This window comes from Penicillium riverlandense (assembly GCF_028828495.1).
Source record: "Penicillium riverlandense strain IBT 135883 chromosome Unknown utg000003l_segment0_segment0, whole genome shotgun sequence".
NCBI lineage: Eukaryota > Fungi > Ascomycota > Eurotiomycetes > Eurotiales > Aspergillaceae > Penicillium > Penicillium riverlandense.
The window spans coordinates 2,820,405-2,836,417 of NW_026643196.1; the positions used below are offsets into that span (position 1 = coordinate 2,820,405).

General features: G+C 54.3%; 6 protein-coding genes across 6 annotated transcripts; 5 read left to right on the forward strand and 1 right to left on the reverse strand.

The window, feature by feature from the left end:
* Positions 1-504: 504 nt before the first annotated feature.
* On the forward strand, positions 505-1,482 carry N7474_004806 (uncharacterized protein; the record flags this gene model as incomplete). The annotated part of the gene is made up of 1 exon (XM_057196221.1): positions 505-1,482. The coding sequence occupies one exon, from the start codon at positions 505-507 to the stop codon at positions 1,480-1,482; it is 978 nt and encodes a 325-aa protein (XP_057053617.1).
* Positions 1,483-2,456: 974 nt separating this feature from the next.
* On the forward strand, positions 2,457-4,335 carry N7474_004807 (uncharacterized protein; the record flags this gene model as incomplete). The annotated part of the gene is made up of 2 exons (XM_057196222.1): positions 2,457-2,699; positions 2,755-4,335. The coding sequence occupies 2 exons, from the start codon at positions 2,457-2,459 to the stop codon at positions 4,333-4,335; spliced, it is 1,824 nt and encodes a 607-aa protein (XP_057053618.1).
* A 482-nt stretch (positions 4,336-4,817) lies between these two features.
* Positions 4,818-7,723, forward strand: N7474_004808 (uncharacterized protein; the record flags this gene model as incomplete). The annotated part of the gene is made up of 7 exons (XM_057196223.1): positions 4,818-5,061; positions 5,163-5,197; positions 5,272-6,078; positions 6,129-6,872; positions 6,928-6,994; positions 7,054-7,203; positions 7,302-7,723. The coding sequence occupies 7 exons, from the start codon at positions 4,818-4,820 to the stop codon at positions 7,721-7,723; spliced, it is 2,469 nt and encodes an 822-aa protein (XP_057053619.1).
* An 807-nt stretch (positions 7,724-8,530) lies between these two features.
* Positions 8,531-11,386, forward strand: N7474_004809 (karyopherin beta; the record flags this gene model as incomplete). Its single annotated transcript, XM_057196224.1, has 5 exons — positions 8,531-8,570; positions 8,636-8,694; positions 8,749-9,555; positions 9,615-11,028; positions 11,085-11,386. 5 exons carry the CDS (start codon positions 8,531-8,533, stop codon positions 11,384-11,386), a joined length of 2,622 nt encoding a protein of 873 aa, XP_057053620.1.
* A 1,287-nt stretch (positions 11,387-12,673) lies between these two features.
* N7474_004810 (40S ribosomal protein uS8) lies at positions 12,674-13,334 on the forward strand (the record flags this gene model as incomplete). The annotated part of the gene is made up of 2 exons (XM_057196225.1): positions 12,674-12,827; positions 13,075-13,334. Exons 1-2 carry the CDS (start codon positions 12,695-12,697, stop codon positions 13,332-13,334), a joined length of 393 nt encoding a protein of 130 aa, XP_057053621.1. The 5' UTR covers positions 12,674-12,694.
* Positions 13,335-13,686: 352 nt separating this feature from the next.
* On the reverse strand, positions 13,687-15,285 carry N7474_004811 (amidohydrolase; the record flags this gene model as incomplete). Its single annotated transcript, XM_057196226.1, has 1 exon — positions 13,687-15,285. One exon carries the CDS (start codon positions 15,283-15,285, stop codon positions 13,687-13,689), a length of 1,599 nt encoding a protein of 532 aa, XP_057053622.1.
* Between the last annotated feature and the right edge of the window lie 728 nt (positions 15,286-16,013).

Sequence of the window (16,013 nt, forward strand, 5' to 3'; positions counted from 1 at the left end):
TTCTTCTCCTTCTTGTTAGCCAGTGTATATCATCTGGTTTAGCGCACAAGGCTGTTTTGATCCGTTGCGCGAGGCGTTTGACCAATGCGTGACTTGCCGCTTTGCGCCAGGCCCTGCGGCACCAACCTGGATCCGCCTCGCCCGAATGGTTACCCCGTATATGTTCTTCATACGCGGCGTGCCGGTGATCTTGTCACTCCGCACCCAGGTAATGGCCATCAGCCTCTTGATCAATAACTCTTTGAAGCAACCCCCTGTCCGCCTTGGTTTCAGCCCTAATACATTCTCGGCATGTTACTCCAAGGGGCTCATTATACGTTTTGATGTCAACGCTAAGGTCTCCTGAAAGAAGGCTGTGGAAAGATATAAAGATCGGGGTGTGTCCCGGGGAGACCAGGATTCTACTAAGGTCTTCCACAGTGCTTCTAGAACGCAGTCAGCCTACTATCAGCAAGACCATACTTTCCAACAGCCCTACCTAGTACATCCATCCATACCATACCAATGCTTGCCAAAGTCATCCCGCCACCCAAGTGGTCCTCCTTCCCAGCCAGCCGACTCATGCATCGCCGTGGCGAGTCCGAGCAAACCCCATCCAGCAGTCCTGTCATGGTAGGCAACCGGCGCTCCAGGGTGCAGAGCCAGAGCCACGCCGGCTCGCCCTCCCCACGCAGCTCCGCCAAACCATCATCATCATCATCAGTTTGGTCGCCGCCGCCCTACACACCGAACGCAAGCAACTCCAGCCAGCCTCTGTCGACTGAATTTCAAGCCGACGGCGACGAGCGCTACGCCTTCCTGAAGGACTTCGACACCATCTTCCTGGTAGACGACAGCTCCAGCATGCGCGGCGAGCGCTGGCAAGAAGCCGAAGCGGCCATCGCCGCCATCGCGCCCATCTGCACGCAGTACGACGGCGATGGCATCGACATCTTCTTCCTCAACCACCGCTGCGAGGTACCGCCGGGCGTGTACGATGCCAACGGGGGTGGCTACACGAACGTCACCACCGCGGCGCAGGTACAACGAATCTTCAGCAGCGTTCAGCCGCGCGGCGCAACCCCAGTGGGCAAGCGCCTGTTGAGCATCCTGGGTCCGTACCTCGCAGAACTCGAGCGGCTCGAACACGCCGCAACCAATGCCTCTCGCCGCGGCGACGTGCGGCTGGCCGCGCAGCTGGGCGCCAAGAAACCGAAGCCGCTTAATATCATTGCTATCACGGACGGCGAGTTTACCGATGATGCAGAGAGCATCATTGTTCAGGTTGCTCGCCGGCTTGATGGGGAGGGCTGCAAGGCGCTGCCGTGGCAGGTTGGGGTGCAATTCTTTCAGATTGGGAACGATGAGCGCGCGACCAAGTACCTGCAGCAGCTGGATGATGATTTAGGGGATTGGTGCCATCGGAAGAAGATGCGAGATATTGTTGACACCGTGCCTTGGCGAGGGGGAAGGGGAGAACGCTGGATGCGGATGGGATGTTGAAGTGTGTGCTTGGGGCGGTGCATAAGAAGTTGGATCGGACGAGGGTGTAGTGCTTCTGTTTCTTCCATATGTACATAGCATCTCTTCTCGATTATTTTCTCGATAGTTTAATTCACTCCATAGACGTCACTGCTCGCCCCTGTTGATCGTACCTTGCGTTTCAGCTCCACTGCGAACCACGGCTCCAGTGGTTCCCGGCATGTTGACGGCAATAATCAAAAAATTACCCCTGAATGGCCTGCTTAGGGAATGTAAGCTATTAATTAATGCGTGGTCATGGTCCTATCATGCGATCCCTAATCTTCCTCCTATCGCCCCCATCGTCAAATCATTCTCCTGATCGCCCGTCCGATCGGCTCAGCAGTCGTCACAGCTCCCCGCGGTGCCGATCGCGGAAAGCACATCTTTTCTTTTCTTTGGTTGCCTACCTTGTTTTCTTTCTTTCCTTCTTTTTCTTCAACATCGTCCCTGTCCTCAATCATTTCCTTGTCCGTTTCACCTGTCGCGCCAACACCGCCGTCTCACCTATTCTTATCTCGTGTTCCTGCCTAGGCGCCGACACTACGCCCCCCCCCGTCACACTCGCCCGCCACGCCCATTGGCCCGGCGTGTCGCCTGCACTGTGCCTGGCATTAGCCCAAAGCGTCGCGCTTCCTGAGGCACCTCCACTGCCGCCGCCAGCCACTGTTGTTGTTTCGGGTCATGGCCCAGAGTCGTGAAACCCGAGCTGAGCATCACAACAATCGGTAAAATTAGAAACGGCCTGGGTTGTTTGTCTGGTCGCCTATATTAACCTTGCATTGGCCTCCTCCATTTCCTTCTCGTTCTCATCAACTGTACTATACCTTCGTTCCTTGTTTTGTTTCCTTTCTTCGCTCTTTCCGTTGCATTGCATTGCATTGATTGCATTTTCTGCGTTTCTCTTGCTGCGCCATCATTCGTTTCGGCCAGCGCTTTCTCTCGTTTTGGTTTCCATGCTCTCAACCACCCTCATGACTTTCCTCCTCACGACCAACCCCAATGTCCGCTCAGTCAAGCTGCTCGGGTCATGGGATAATTTCTCCAAGCCCTATGCCATGGAGCGCGATCGACGCGTCGGTGCCGGTGTTTGGCGCGGCTGCCATACTTTCACCGATATCATGGGCGACGGGCCGCCGAATGATAAATCGCAGTGGCGGACCGGCGGGTTGAAGATGGGCGCTACCTATTGGTACTATGTGGGTGTCTCCGATTGACTTCAATGGCTGGTATACTAATAACTTGGGAATATAGTATCTGCTGGACGACGACGTCGAACACTTCAACGAAGCCGAGCCCGTCACCACCAAATGCCCTCTGCTCCCCGGCCAACCGGTCAACGTCCTGAACGTGCCCATCATCCTGCCCGACAGTCGCTCTCATGGCCGGTCGATGAGCAACAGTTCGGAAAAGCTCGATTATCGAACAATGAACCCGGAGGACAAATATCTGAACCCGCGCAAACCGCCAAAGCCCACTCTGCCCCGGCTCAACACGTCCAAGCCGCAGCGTGCTGCCACAGCCGCGACCAAGTCCTCGCCGCGCAATACGGAAATGGTTCACCGGAGTGCGTCGCAGCCGAGCAGCGCGGTTCGCAGGAAAAATGGGAACAAGGATGCGCGGTCTGTTTCCCCGCCGCGCTCGCGGGGTCTGCGCTCCGCGTTCCGAAATGCCAATGAAGATACATACAAGCGCCCAGATCCCGTCCAGCAGGTCAATGCGCAGAGCCTGGCGCTTCTGCAGAATGGCGCGGCAGACGAGCGTCGCAATGGTGTCGGTCCAGAAACACCCGTTCCGGCCACGATCCAGAGTCGTCGCGCAATGAAAGCTGGCGCCGGGGATGCTGGTCGAGCTGCATTGACTGTGAAAACCAGCGAGCAGCAGCAGCAGCAGCACAGTCAATCCAGCAAGTCCAATGGAGGGTCCAATGGAGGGTCCTCTGGCGGTATGTCAACCCCGACGCGCGTGGACCCCCAGGAAAAGAGATTGCCCACGCTCCCGAACACGCCGTCATCTGTCATGGATGAGGCGGTGCGCGCCATAGACGAGACGGACAAGGCGATGAACGCCGAGGTGCTCCGCAGCCACTTCTCCAGCCTGACGACTGTCGAAGATTCAACGCAGTCGCGCTTCGCGGCGGAAGAAAGCCGCTTCTCCGAATGGAGCACTGATACAGAGGAGCAATCCTCGCCCGAATTCACGAAGTCCGCCTCGACCTTCAACGATGTTCATGCCCACGACAAAGCCCACACCTACGGTGGTCCTGTATCTCCCGCCCTGAAGACAGCCAGCACCTGGAAAACACCAGATCCCTCCCTCCCCACCGACTTCGCATCAAACACCGACCCAAACACACCGCACCTGACCGTGCATTCCAAGCCCTCATCCCCCAACTCCGCACTGGACGACATCCCACCATGGAACTCCTCCCTCCCGCAACTAGCTGTCTCCCTCTCCGAAGCAGCCAACCTCGACGTCGATGTCGTATCCGGGCTGGGCATTGAGAACCTCGACGAGGTGGAAAGCAATCCAAAGCGGCACGCCGCGCTGTTCAACGCCATCGAATCAATGCAGGCTCTTGCACTTGCGCGCAGTCGGAGCGCATCCCCGATGATCTTGTCGGAGGAGCAGCAGCGGCAGTTTGGGGCCGCTGAGCAGACTATTCGCGATAGTCCGCAGCTGGGCGAGATTCGGTCGCTGAGACCCAGTGCTGTCGGGGCGTCGCTGCATCCCGGTGGGCCGGAGCATGGCAAGACCACCATGCAGGAGCTTATGGATGAGTTGAGCTATTTGAAGAATATAATTCAGGCGGAGATGGATGGGGAGCCGTTTTAGATGGTTGGGTAAGGGGGTTGTACTATTTGTTTATGTATCATTTCTGGCGCTGGTCGCTGGGATGTTGTGATTATGTATAGGTATTTTAGAGCGGAGGATATAACTGTGCAATATATCGTATTCATTAACATCTACCACTTTTTGGTTGGGGAGAAGAAGTTCTATGATAATCGCTTCTTGCTGAATGTATATCTCGAGGCAGTCAGTATGGTCTGACCAGGATATATATATATTTCACCTTTTCACCGCTAAACTGTACCAGACGTAATTTCATGGGCGTAAAATTTCAATCAAACACCAAATCACAAAATGAGAACCCATTCCTCTCCAATAGTATAGATGAAGTATTCTGTTCGGTGTGGTTCATCTGCCGCCCACGCGCCAAGCCTCGCGGTATCCACCAGCATCAACACCATCTTCAACCATCAACCATCACAATTCTCCCGGTCATGGCCTGATCCGGCTCACAACCACCCACCACAATGGCCGAACACGGTCCGCAGCTTCCTCCAGTCGGGGAAAAATCCCTACCGGCCAAATGCAAGCCCCGCGCGCTGGCGTACTGTCCGACCATGGACCTGATCGCCCTGGCCACCGAGGACGAGGAGCTGCGCATTTTCCGGCTGAACGGGCAGCGCGTGTTCGGGGGCTCGTTTGGCGGGGACCCGTACCTCGGCGAGGATGAGGAGGATGGGGAGATCAGGGCGTTGGCGTGGAAGGGGAATGGTGAGTTTAATTGATCCCTTTGTATAGTGCCCGCGGGGGAGGGGATTTGGAAATGAACTCTCTGCTGTTCTTTTTGCGAGTTACGCTAACGATGCCTACAGGTCGGTTACTTGCTGTCGCGTGTGGAGATGGGACGGTGCGCGTCATCAGCTCCTATAGCGGGAAGACGGTGCACCACTACCCGACCTATGCGCAGGACGATGCCCCAAGCTCCGGCCCGGCACAGCCTTCTCCCAAGGCAACGTGTCTGGGCTGGGGGTCAATTTCACCGACAGCCACGCGGCCGAGCGGCATCTGCGCGACTCAGCGGGCCAGCTCTCCATCGAGGATCTGCTGAGCTCATCGGTGCACTCGTCGAAAGCGGCCGCGCTGATCAAAGCGGATTTACCACGCGAGCTGGCACTGATGGATATCGAGAGCTCGCTGCCGAAACTGAGTACCCTGCCGGCGACGGGCAGCGAAGATGATCTCTTTAGTTCCCGCGCGTCTATCGATGCCATCTTTCATTCTTCCACCAAGGATACCAGCGACTCGGTGAACGTGCTCTTTGTCGGATATGATGATGGAAGTGTCCATCTGCGCATCTTCGACTGCTTCGAGATTGGCTCGTTCCCCATCGCTGACTCGGCCGGACAGCCGGGTTCATGCAATATTCTTCGTCATGCGTCACATCCCTTAAGCTCGACACATGCCTTGCTGGCGGCGTCCGCATCGTCCCTCAACCTTGTCACTCTGGACCTTCGCTTTATCACGCGATCGGGTCGCTACCTGTCTCTCCTTGCTTCCAAGACAACCCAGCTCCAGAACCTGCTCCGGTATATCGACCAAGTGCAGCGGCAGATCGAGCTTGAGTGGAAGAATACCCAAGAACTTCCCTCGAGGTTTTTGCGGAGTGTCAATGAAGACCTGCAGGAAAAGTGCCATTGTGATTTCATCACGGCGGCTTATCATCTCGTTGTTACGGGACATTGCTTCGAGCCGATGAAGGAGTTCCTGGTGGATATCGTCGGAGAAAGAGTATGGTCTCCTTGCCTAAAGTTTTGACAGAAGTATTTATAAATCTATAGGGACACAAGCGATGGGACAAAGCCGTCGCCGGCGGGTACGAGAACATCCGCCGCCTGACGCACGAATGTCTCTTGCCCGCACTGGAGAGGAGCCAAGTCCTTCTCAGCCGACTGATCGGCCTGTCCAAGTTCCACAAACTCAGCGACGTCCTCGGTCTAGAAACGACCAAGCTCAACGCCATCGTCGAAACACTCGACTGTCTCCACCTAATGGCCCACCAGATCATCACACACTCCAACGAAGAACTGGCCGAATTCCTCGCCTTCTCCAGATGGCTCCAACTCGAGATCCACATCCTAAACAGCGAAGCACTCTCCCAGACGCAGGAAGAGCTACTGGAAAAGCGCGACCTGCTCGACGTGCCCCCAACGGTCCACTATATCACCGGCGCATTGACGAAGAGCCAGTTGCGCAATTTCATCCGCCAGCTTCCCATGATCGGCGTGGCTAAGCCGCCGCCACCTGGTACGGACAAGTGGCTTCCAGATGGCCATGATCATTCGTTTTATGATACGTTCAAATCGCTTCTCCAGCAGCAGCGCCAGAGCCGGGGTGAGGGCGGCGATGATACTGCGGTCGACGCACCTAAGCTAAATGATTTGACGAGGCGGCTGGGGACGCAGTTTGAGATCGTTTTCGGTGAGATTGCCTTGACGCAGCGGAGGGGCATTCTGCATCGCTCGCCTCTTGAGCTGCACTCGGACTGTGATCAGAGTGTTGCAGATCTGACGATCTGTCATGAGGTGAGTTTTTTTTTTTTAACTAATGCGCAATACACACAACTGATTGCTCTGCTAGGATGCCGAAGAAGGACACCCGTGCTCCACATACATTGCTGCTCGATCGAGCACATCGAAACACCTAAGTTGGTCAAATCCCTCCAATGAGCTCGAGTGGTTGCTGATATGATACCCTTGCCACCAGTCTACATATACCGCGTGGTGCTGGACTCCATCAACGGCGTCAGCTCAACAAGACGCACCGCCATCGCCGCTCTCTCCCTGCAACAAGGCGAGATCCGCCAACTGCAATTCGTCGACGACGACACGCTCATGGTCCTGTGGGCTTCCGGCGGTATGTCCATCCACCTATTCCCTTACTTTTACCCCCATTATACCCCAGCCATAGTCCTATCTCAAGTACCCAACTAATAACTAACAATGCCAAAAAAGAAGGACCCTCGTACCTCCTAAACTTCCCCATCCAACCCCTCTCCCTCCAATCCCACGCAGGAGAAGAGTCGGACCCCCAATCGCTAGCAATTTCCTACGTCGATTGCGACAGCACCGCTTCTACCCCCAAACCCTCCGTCAAACCCACCCTCCTCGACCTCTCCTCGCTATCCTCCCCGCACGCGGGAATCATCAAGCATGCCTTTCCCGCATCGGGGCCTAAATCTAGACCTGTTTATCTTGATGTCAATGGACGGAAGGATCGGCGTGCAGTTTGTGTGCTGTATGGGGATGCGATGCGGTATGAGGTTTTGGATTTGGAGTCTGAGTTGGTGCTTGAGGAAGAGGAGGCAGAGGAGGAGGGAGAGGAAGGAGAGGGGAGTAGTGTTGCTATGGAGGATGAGGATGGGATTGATAGATAAAAGCCTTTCTTCTCTTAGTGTTGGAATACAACTACTAGTATTACTCTGTGTTTCCATTTCATTCTATCGACAGTATCAATCACGACTCCACTGTTTGTCGCTGGGGCCACAGGCTGCACCGTGGGCGCTTCTATAAGCAGGAAAATCAAAACAAGCACGCGATGGACGGGCACAGGGCCAACTGGTGGACACGAATCAACCTCTGTATACAAGACCAATACTCCTCTGAGGATCTCGACACGATCTGACCAACGGACTATTACGCATGAGACATTTCCACTGCCAAAACACAGTCATGCCTCAGGCAGTCACTGACATAATCACTGACTCAGCTCTCTCCTCCGCCAATCAGCATCGTGCAACCTCATTCTGCCCATCGTGTGCCCTTAGGACCGTCCGGTTTGTTTCTCCCACACCGCGTCGACCTGGCGTAAACAACTTTTTTCTCTCCGTCGTTTGGCCACCCACGCCCTCGCTCCCTCGACTTTTCTTTCGATCCCTCCTCCTGTCTCTGCTTGCCGGCGTGTCCATCCCAGGCGCACTTGGCTCTTCTGGTGCATGCCTCATATCCACAAAAACACCCGTCCTTCCCACCTCCCACCCCAACTCTCTCCCTTCCTCTCCACACCCACCCTGCCCTCGTGGACTGTGACTTGCGTGCCTGGCCGAGTTTGAAATCTTCATTGAATCCGGGAGAGGCTAGAGGGATCTAATTCTTTTCTCCCCATCTTTTTTTCCTTTCCCCCCCTCCCTTCTTCTCCCTCCCACACCCCACTTCGACGCTGCCCGCGTTCGTCTTTGCACATTATGGATGCCCGCCAGGTGTTGCAGAGTACCTTGTCGCCAGGTAAGTCTTTCTTCTTGCTCCACGAAATGGTGGACAACCCCACGCTAATAATTTGCTGCCTGCAGACGCGGCGGAACGTACCAATGCTGAGCAGCAACTCGCTCACGCGGCGGAGGTCGACTTTGTACGTGATACACCTACTGACCAAAATCTCCCTACTAATACTTCTGGAATATAGGCTGCCTACCTGATCACCCTGGGCCAGGAGCTCGCCAACGATAGTAGCCCCGCCCACATCCGAGTCGCTGCGGGTATCGCCCTGAAGAACGCTTTCACCTTCCGAGACCAAGCCAAGCTGCGCGAGGTGCAGCAGCGATGGGTCCAGCAGATTCCCCCCGAGACCAAGACGCAGGTGAAGGAGCTCGCGCTCAAGACCCTGCATTCGGCCGATACCCGAGCTGGAAATGCCGCCGCGACGCTGATTGTTTCGATCGCCGCGATCGAGCTGCCTCGCAATGAGTGGCAAGATTTGATGGGTATTCTGGTCCAGAACGTGGCCAGCGGCACCGACGCCCTGAAGCAGTCCTCGCTCGCTGCTATCGGTTTCATCTGCGAGTCCCAAGACCCTGATCTCCGCCAGAGCTTGACCGCACACTCCAATGCCATCCTGACTGCTGTCGTACAGGGCGCCCGCCGCGAGGAGCAGAACATGGACGTTCGCTTTGCTGCTATTGCGGCGCTCAGTGATGCCGTGGAGTTTGTCCGCTCCAACATGGAGAACGAGGGAGAGCGCAACTACATTATGCAGGTCGTCTGCGAGGCGACTCAGGCTGAGGAGGTCCGTGTGCAGGCTGGTGCCTTTGGCTGCCTGAACCGTATCATGGGTGTTTACTACGATAAGATGCGCTTCTACATGGAGAAGGCTCTGTTTGGCTTGAGCATTATGGGCATGAAGAGCGAGGAGGAAGATGTTGCCAAGCTGGCCATTGAGTTCTGGTGCACCGTTTGCGAGGAGGAGATTGCTATTGAGGATGATAACGCGGTGGTATGTGTGATCTCTCGAATCTATACCCGACTGATCCCCCAGCTAATTTTATCATATAGGCTCAACAGGAAGGCTCGGAGGTCCGGCCATACTTTGGTTTTGCTCGCATCGCGACTCGCGAGGTTCTTCCCGTTTTGTTGCAAGCCATGTGCCGCCAGGACGAGGATGCCGGTGACGACGAGTACAACGTATCGCGTGCCGCATACCAGGCGCTGCAGCTCTATGCTCAGTGTGTGCAGGGTGATGTCATCCAGCCCGTCGTGGGCTTCGTTGAGGAGAACATCCGCAGCGAGGACTGGCGCCGTCGGGATGCCGCCGTGGCTTCCTTTGGTGCCATCATGGAGGGCCCTGAGCCCAGTACGCTGGAGCCTTTGATCAAACAGGCTCTGTCGGTGCTGCTGGGTATGATGGAGGATAGCTCGGTGCAGGTGCGGGACTCCACTGCGTACGCTCTGGGTCGCGTGTGCGACTGCTGCCCCGAGGTCCTTGACCCGGATGTTCACCTACAGCCGTTGATCTCTTGCCTCTTCAACGGTCTGGCAAGCACCCCCAAGATCGCTAGCTCCTGCTGTTGGGCTCTTATGAATGTAGCCGATCGGTTCGCTGGCGACGCTGGCTCGCAGACCAACCCTCTGTCGAAGCACTTCGAGAACAGCATCAAGTCGCTTCTGGCAGTTACTGAGCGTCAAGATGCCGATAACCAGCTCCGTACCGCCGGGTATGAAGTCCTCAACTCGTTCGTTCTCAACTCGGCCAACGACAGTTTGCCCATGGTGGCCAGTCTCTCGGATGTGATTATCCAGCGCCTGGAGCACACGATTCCCATGCAGCAGCAGGTTGTCAGTACCGAGGACCGTATTCTCTTGGAGGAGATGCAGACCAGCTTGATCAGTGTGGTTCTGGCTATTGTTCAACGTTTGGAGACTGAGATCAAGCCGCAGTCCGACCGCATCATGGGCGTGATGCTTCAGGTTCTCAACACGGTTGGTGCCAAGTCGAGCGTGCCGGATGTTGTCTTCGCCACGGTCGGTGCTGTTGCCAGCGCTCTCGACGAGGAGTTCATCAAATACATGGAATCGTTCTGCCCCTTCCTCTATAACGCACTGGGCAATCAGGACGAGCCTGCTATTTGCGCCATGGCCATCGGTCTGGTCAGTGACATCTCGCGCGCCTTGAACGACAAGGTCCTGCCTTTCTGCGATACCTTCATGAACCTGTTGCTCAACATCCTTCGCACGTCTACCAACCAGCTCAAGCCTGCCATCCTGGAGACTTTCGGTGATATTGCCCAGGCCATTGGAACCAACTTTGACACCTACCTGCCCGTCGTCGGCCAGGTCCTTCAGCAGGCGTCTTCTGTGACTACCAGCTCTGACCTGCCATACGACATGGTGGACTACATTGTTTCCCTCCGCGAAGGTATCATGGATGCCTGGGGTGGCATCCTCCTTTCTTACAAGGGCCACCCTCAAAGTGAGTTTTTCATGCTGTCCCTTTTCTACAAATGCAAGCAGACTAATATTCCTCAGTTACGCAAATCCAACCCTTTGTCGAGTCCATCTTCCAGCTTCTCCACAACATCTCCCAGGAGGGTAACCGAAGCGAAGGCCTGATGCGATCCTCGATGGGCGTGATTGGTGATCTCGCCGATGCTTTCCCCAACGGCGAACTCGCTGCTTACTTCCGCAATGACTGGGTCACCACCTTGGTCCGCGAGACCCGCACGACCCGACACTTCAGCGCGCGGACGATCGAGACCGCTCGCTGGACCCGTGAGCAAGTCAAGCGCCAGATCAACATGAGCACCGGCAACATGAACGCCATGGCATAGATATGATGCTCACTCATCCAGTGGCTCCCGCCGCCTCCCCTCGCCGCTGCACGTAGCGGCGCTCTGGTCGTCGGGACCGAGGAAAGTGACGTTCAAACACACTTCCTGTGCATTGCCGGCCCAACTCGAGTCGACCTGGTCCGAGCTATGCAGACAAGTCAGTCGGCTGCCTGTCGTGGCTGACACCTGAATGTTTGGCTATTTTTGTCACCAATCCCCCTTTCTCCGCTCCCCATTTCCCCCGCACGACTTGAGATTCCCCTTGACCTCGCTTTCACCCCCCTTTGGCCTTCCTCTTATCCCATTTTCGCTGGCACTTGCTTCTCACCCGTGCTACACCCTGATGACAATTCACCCATCCGAACGAAAGCGTTCCGTCGTCCCCTCCCCTTCCATCCCCCAGGCCCCTTTTCTTCTTCTTCTTGATACACTTCTACTTTATTTTCCCTTCCCCTTTCTGAATTTTTCTACCTCGCTTTTGTTTTAATTAGAAAAGACCCCCTCGCATCCTATAGCATTGCCAGTCATGTAGCCCAAGAATTCATGTATCCCCCTTTCCCTCTCCTTGTCTTATGTCTACCCTTTCCCGGAAAAGAGTCGCTGTCATGAAAAAATTGTTTGAGTCCTTTTCTCCCTCTCCACGTATAGTCTTATCATTTCCTTTTGACTTTCTGCTGGACACATGTATAGAGAGGCCCAGGCTGGGGCGACGGCCCCAATGATGTAAGGTTTGCAAAACAGTAAAGGCGGGCCTTATCTCTTCCAATACGTTTAGCTGTTCGTGTAGTTACCTTGGATATTCTATTTTTCTACATCCCTAGGAATGATCACCCGACAGGCTGGTCTTATACTATTGCCTGAGGCACCGTCTGTCATATCATCACGTGATTGTGATAAGGGCTAGCAACCCTAACACACAGAGCGGAAAAACCCGTATTCCTCATCCAACTCCGCTTTTCCTTTTTCAAGCCGCTACTCACTCACTTCAACCACCCACGACCGACAAGTTTCGCTCGAGGTATGTGTTACGCCCTCCCCCTTCAACAGCCTCTCAGCTAGTCTGGGTAAGCAATCATTTGTACTTAGGTGCATCATGATACGCTTCTCCCAACCCGGCACGGGCTGAAGAACTCCTTTGTCAATTGAAGGGGCACTCTTTACGCTCGAAGACTACTGGTGGCTGACTTTTCACTGGCACAATGCGAATGCCCTGCATGGGGTGTTCCTGTTGCCGCACACCCAACAGATACCTCATATCTTTATATCCTTTCCGATCGATTTGAGAATCTCGACACTCCAACCGCCACCATGGTCAAGACTTCCGTCCTCAACGATGCGCTCAACGCCATGAACAACGCCGAGAAGGCTGGCAAGCGCCAGGTCCTCATCCGGCCTTCGTCCAAGGTCATCGTCAAGTTCCTCACCGTCATGCAGAAGCACGGTACGTTTTGCGTCTCTTTTTTTCTTTTCGTTTCGTCAAAAAAGCAAAAACACAAAAGCGCTTCGGAAATGAGAAGGCCCCGCCTCGGGCTGATAACTAGGCGGCCGGTCTCAACATCCCACGACGTCTGCCTTTTAAGTGCCCGAAAGATTAAAACTGGCGGAGATCTTACACGTTTCCGAAGCGCTTTTCTGTATTTGGCGACTTTTAAATCTTTGCAACATAACTGACATGATGTCCCACACAGGCTACATCGGCGAGTTCGAGGAGGTCGATGACCACCGCTCCGGCAAGATCGTCATCCAGCTGAACGGCCGCCTGAACAAGTGCGGTGTCATCAACCCCCGCTACCCCGTCCAGCTGAAGGACATCGAGAAGTGGGCTGTCCAGCTCCTGCCCTCGCGTCAGTTCGGCTACGTCGTCCTGACCACCTCGGCCGGTATCATGGACCACGAGGAGGCTCGCCGCAAGCACGTTGCTGGCAAGCTCCTTGGCTTCTTCTACTAGATGGAGTTGAGTTGCGATAAAAAACCCAATTGAAAAGTTATTTTTTCATTCGCTTTGCATGCCGTTTTTATGTGGTTGAATCGGGCTGGACTGGTGCTGGGAATGTAGCCTGTGGAGTATTATACCCCCCTTTGTTTACAAGAGCACATGGGTCGCTCGTGTTGAATCTACTGCGAGGTGATTCTTGACTTTTTTCTTTCTTTTCTTGGTAATGAACGTAGAAGTAAAGTGCCTTGCAAAATTGCCTTTCGCAATGATGCTCACGGATTGTTTCCCAACCCTAATGCCTAGACCGAACTAAGCTCAAATAGTTACGCTCTAACGAGAGCTCTGCCCTCAGCACGTCAATACTCTATGCCTTCGAATCATACACTTTCTTTCCCCGGTACCATGTTTCGCACACTTTTCCTTCCAGCAGCTTCTCCGGTGTCAATTCCATATCAACTACCAAGAAGTCTGCATTCATCCCTTCCTTCAAGCTTCCAGCCCATGACTCCGCAAACCGCGCATACGCCGCGCCCGCCGTTGCTGCCGTGACAGCTTCAACCAGGCTAAGCGCAAAATGAGGATTGACAGTCTGGGTTGTTTCAGGTTCAGTTGCTGAGCGTCTCGTGGTGGCGTTATACAGATTTGGAAAAGGGAAGTGAGGTGCAGTAGGCGTATCTGTCCCGAGAGCAACATTAGCGCCGCCGTCTAAAAACTCTTTGTAGGCGAAAGCGCGCTTGCAGTGCTCAGGCCCTATTAGATTGGGCCATGCTTTAAAGAGAGCTGGGTCGGAATGGACTGGCTGGATCGATGCAGTAATTCCTAGTTCACCGAGTCTTCTGGCATCTTCGGAGGATGCTAGTTCTAGGTGCTCAATCCTGTGCCTTCGACCCGGGGTGCCGGCTTCTGACAGGATATTGACAGCTTGGCTGATAGCCTGGTCACCGATAGCGTGGATTGCACACTGTAGCCCAGCCGAATCTGCCCTTTTGACAACGGCCCGTAACATGTCTGCGGGCCAGATTGGTTCAACGGGGTCGGATTTTCCCGTGTACGGCTGGCGCATGGCGGCAGTGCACCCATCGACGACACCGTCGCTGATGATTTTAATACCGGTAACATAGAAATCTGATGGAATGGTTCTTTGCTGAAGTTCGATCGCCCGGTCTACATAGCGGAAATGATCTTGTTCATCACCAGAAAACGGCACCAACCAGTGAGCAGCGATATGGAAAGGGATGGGTTTATTTCGGCGATATAAGTTGAGAATTTCCCATGTACCTTCATCCATGGCCATGTCGACAACGCCTGTATACCCGCTGGCAGTATATGCAGCGACGGCTTTGTCTAAGGCGTTCAGATTATCCTCGGTAGATGTAATGCTTGCAAGATATGGCCATGCTAGGTTCTCCAATGCCGATTCTTCGATTAAGCCCGACGCTCTTCCATTCGCGTCACGATAAATCTTTCCACCTGGAAGGTCGGGTGCCGTATGGGCCCCCATTTCATCGAGAGCTGCGGAATTGCACCACATGGAGTGCATATCGAAGGCATCTATATAGATCGGGCGCGGACCCATATCATCTAACATGCTGGCCAAAGCGATACCGTTAGTGGATGATTGGATCCAGCCGCGGCATAGGATGCGCGGGACAGACGGGTGGGAGTCGGCGTGCGCTTTGATAGTCTTCCGGATCTGGTCCAGGGACTTGCAGGCGATAAGATCGACTCGGCCCAAAGATTGGCCAAATTGCAGGAGATGCACATGGCCGTCGATGAAACCCGGGATGACAATTCGGCCCTCTAAATCAAATACTCTGGCTTCATTGGGCGAGTTTATCTCACTAAGGGGGCCGAAGTGAGTGATTTTGCTCCCCTCAATGGCCATGGATTCGGCAAACTCGTTGACAGAGGCGCCGCAGGGCTGCGAGGGAAAAACACGGCAATTCTTGAAGATTGTTGTCATGATGCAGAGGGCATAAAATGGAAGTTGACAACGAATGTCGGATCTGAAGTTGAGCTCTTGACAATCTATTTATCTCGTCTTAAGGTGAGAGAAGCCATCGGGGGGAAATTCCACGCATCCGGCCGACTATCTCGCGGAATTTCCTCTTTTAGGAGTGACAGGTATATGGAGAGCGTCGAATATATTTATATTATTCAACCTCCTGGAACATGACAAATGTGATCCCTACTTTTTGGGAGACTTTCTTCCCTCAGTGGACGAGCTTACTGCATAGATCCGGGGAAAGACCAAAATAACACTTCATCACTGGCTGTTGCTTCATCCTTCCCCTTTGGGAAACGCTTCCGGCCTGTGGATGGCGTGGAATATATTATATTATTCAACCTCCTCGAATATGGCAGATTTGATCCATGCCTTTTGGGGTTTTTCTTCCCGAGTGGACGAGGTCACAGCGTAGATCTGGGGAAAGACTAGAATAACACTCCATAATTGGCTGTTGGTTCAAACTTCCCTTTTGGGACGAATCCTTCCAGTGGGTCTTTGAAGGCTCACAAGGAGAAAACTTTACAGCCGATGAGCAGATGAGGCCAATGTATATGATGATGTAAACCAACATTTTCCCAAGTTCACCTGGGCGTACGGCTGAGGAGCAAAAGCTATAAGAGTTCGGGAACTTGCAAGCTACTCTTCCGTGGCCATCTTCATGCTTTGCGTTAGTCAATGCCACT